This window comes from Lepidochelys olivacea (assembly GCF_965140295.1).
Source record: "Lepidochelys olivacea isolate rLepOli2 genome assembly, chromosome: 2".
NCBI lineage: Eukaryota > Metazoa > Chordata > Testudines > Cheloniidae > Lepidochelys > Lepidochelys olivacea.
In genome coordinates this window covers 43,904,752-43,908,053 of record NC_140412.1, presented here as the reverse complement: position 1 = coordinate 43,908,053, position 3,302 = coordinate 43,904,752, and the positions used below count along the sequence as shown (strand labels likewise).

General features: G+C 57.9%; 1 protein-coding gene across 1 annotated transcript; it reads right to left on the bottom strand.

Annotated features, from left to right (window-relative positions):
* Positions 1 to 737: 737 nt before the first annotated feature.
* Positions 738 to 2,826, bottom strand: FRAT2 (FRAT regulator of WNT signaling pathway 2). Its single transcript, XM_084619140.1, has one exon. The coding sequence runs from the start codon at positions 2,647 to 2,649 to the stop codon at positions 2,110 to 2,112; it is 540 nt and encodes a 179-aa protein (XP_084475266.1). The 5' UTR covers positions 2,650 to 2,826; the 3' UTR covers positions 738 to 2,109.
* Positions 2,827 to 3,302: the final 476 nt, after the last annotated feature.

The window sequence follows — 3,302 nt, the reverse complement described above, 5'->3', positions numbered from 1 at the left end:
AGAGTGAACTGTGCAAGTAACTAACTGCTCAGACACACGTAAACATATTCCATTTTCTTCCAAGTGGGATCATACCTTCAAAGGAGCTGCTTTTACTCCAATGTGCGTAGGGGAGAGGGAAGAGGGAAAATTGTTTTCTAGTGCATGTACAAACCTAATCTTAAAACTCATTTGTTGACTATTTTAAAATTGAATGAGATTACCTAGCAACCTAAAACATTCAGAATGGTGTTTTAAAAACTTAATTAGCACCATCATTTTTTAATAAACATGCTTAAGTCTGTTCCTACTGAGATGTAGGAGCCTACTACACCCTTTCCGTCTCCATATCTCTGTTTAGTTGTATGCTCTTCTTCCCCCGAAAATAAAGAACATGAATAAATAACCAAATTCATCTTCTTTCCTCCCTCTGTGATATACTAGATTGTTAATTTTGTTGTCAAGTATGATTTGACTTATGAATTCCTATGGCAACGTTGAGTCTGCAGGAAAGGATATTCCTTGGCTTAAGAAAGAATGCTGCCGGCGAACAAAGGGGCTCAATTGCATCTCAATGCATTAATAACTGGTGTCCCACTGCATCAGACTATGCAGATTGTTGTTTTGTCTGCAAAATGGAGATCTCTTAACTGAAAGGGAAATATGATGGGTAATGTATGTTTGTAAGACTGTTACCACTGCTTAGTTCATATAAAGAGGTTTACATCCCTCGATGTCAATAAGACACAGACCCAAGCTAAAAACAAGACCACATTTATTCAGTACAGACATGTTAAGACAAGTCCTGTAAATCAGGAACACAATTCAAACACTCCGTTACGAAGTGTATATATTTTGACAACAGCCAGCATCTTTTCAATCCAGCCATTGAGGTTTTGTTTTGTTTTTACGGGGGGGGTGGGGGGGAGTTGTTGTTTAGCTACCATCTGTGAACAACGTATCTCAGTCTTCATTCGCTCACACTTCACAATGATCAGTTCAGCTGCTTTCCAACTTTGAGATTCACATTTAAAACCGCTCTGTAGTCACAATGGGAAAAGTGTAAAAAAAAAGGAACCCAGGAGGGGAAAGGAAACACGCACCTCTCAGTAAGATATTTTAGACTTATTGCAAATGGCTCCTGAGACCACCAGAGACGGACAAATCTACTCCCGTGTAGCGAGACAGACTCCAAGCCTGGAGCGCGCTGGCAGTGGGAACAGCAGGGCAGGGATGTGAAGACACAAACAGCCTTCTCTCTTGTCCATCCTCCAGAAAAAGAGCCCCCGAGTGCCGGAGCAGCGGCAGTGGTATTAGCAGGAAGGACGGGGACTGGTGGGGTTCTTAGAGAACTTGCTGTAAGATGACCCTGTTTCTGAGAATCCCACTGGTAGGAGGAGCTCTTTGGAGGCGGGGGGGGAGAGGGGGAGGGGGAGAGCACAACAACAACTCGGATCGGGCAACGTGCACGTCCTCAGGAGACTCCTAGCGATTACAAAACACAGGGCTCGCCCTCAGTACAATCAAAACAAGCTAAGATAGGGTTACTATCTCCAACCGGCTGGTGACAACACCACCACCGTGCGCGCGCTGTGTGGATGCGCCTTTCGGTGACCTTGGGGCATTGGAATCTAGGAGCCAACAAATTGTAAACCCGCTCCACCCAAACCTACCTCCCCGCCGCCCCACACGCCTACCCCTCTCCCTGCCGCATCTCCCGCTCCCCTCCGTGACGCTAAGACTGGGGACCCCTTCCTCCAAAACAATGGCAGAGCGGGACTGGCCCAGCGGGGTGGTCCCTTCCCCCGTCCCGACACACAGCAGCGAGTTGAGGGGGGGTCTGCATCTCCGCGGAGCGGGGCAGGCTCGGTGAAGGTGGGGGGCTCCCTGCTTCCCGCACCCCCATCAGCGACCACTACAGAGACTTACAGCGCCTCGGAGCTAGCACCACGTTTTATACAGAATAGCTGGACCCCGGCCACGGGGCCTCACTGTCAGTAAAGAGTCTGCTTCAAGTACAGGGGAGGGGGCGCCCCCGAGATAGATCCGCCGATAGCTGGCCCCTCCCCCATGCAATGTCCCGATTCCGGCGCGGGGCTCGCTGCCACAGGCTCTCCACAACCCGCGGGGCTATTGCAGAGGCTGCAGGGCTGCTGCTTCTCCCTCCCCGCTGCCGCCGGTGGTGGCTGTGGCCACGGCCGCCGCCGCCAGCTGCAGGCGCCTGACTGCCTCCTTGATGAGGTTCCCGGAGAGGATTAGCTGCTGCAGGAGCCGGTGCGGATCCTCCTCTTCGCCGGGCGCTTCCCCCGGCCCCGGCCGCTTCCTCCTGTGGGCGGCGCTCCGCAGCCAGCCCCGGCCGCACAGCTGCTTGGCCACCCGCTGGCTATTCTTCCCCGGGCGCTGGGGCTCCGCGGGCTGGTGCGGCTGCGGGGGGGGCGGGCCCCGCGGGACCAGGAGGCCGCCGCCACGGGGGGAGTAGGGCGCGGCGCGGCCCCGGGCGGCGGTGGGCGGCGGGTGCTTGGGGCCGCGGGGGGCCGGTGCCCGCTGGGCGCTTAACTGCAGCACCTCGCCCAGCTTGGCCACCAGCGCGTCCACCTCCTTGGAGCCCGCCTGCCCCACGGCGACCGAGCGCTCCAGCAGCAGAAAGCGCTCCCCGGGCCGGCAGGGCATCTCGGCCGGCTCCGCGCGCCGCACCGGTGCAAACCCGACTCGCAGCAGCCCGCTGCTGGGCTTGGTTTGTAAACAATGGGTGACGCGAAAGCCAGGGCACGTCCCACTGCGCTGAGCGGGGGGAGCGGACGAGACCACAGCGGGGCACGGGGGCCGGCGCGCACGCACAAAGCCGCCGCGGGTGAGCCCCCGCGCCCTCTTCGGGTTCTCCCAGCAGTCGCCTGTTCAGAGGGCGGCGAGAGGCGGTGGGTGAGGGTGAGTCCGCCCTCCTCTCCCGATCCGCCCCCCCGCTTCGCCGTACATGGGCTCGTCCGCTTTCAAACCCCGCACCCAGAGGGATGGGGACCGGCCTCTCTGACTGGTAGGAGGAGCGTGAGGGGCGGGGCGCGAAAGAGTGAGGAGGGAGTTGGGAGCTGGCGCGGCGCGGCGCGGCGCGGCGGAAGAGCCGTGGTGCGGGCTCTGGGTTAGGGCTGGGGATGAGGAGGTTGGGGTGTAGGAGGGTGCTCTGGGCTGGGACCGAGGGGTTCCGAGGGCAGGAGGGGGATCAGGGCTGGGGGAGGGGATTGGGCTGCAGGAAGGGGTGCAGGCTCTGGGGTGAGGCGGCAGAGTTTCGGGTGCAGGAAGGTGTTCTGGCCTGGGATCGAGGGGTTCAG

Coding starts and splice junctions, on each gene's coding strand:
- FRAT2 (XM_084619140.1), bottom strand. CDS start 2,649: ATGCCCTGCCGGCCCGGGGAGCGCTTTCTGCTGCTGGAGCGCTCGGTC.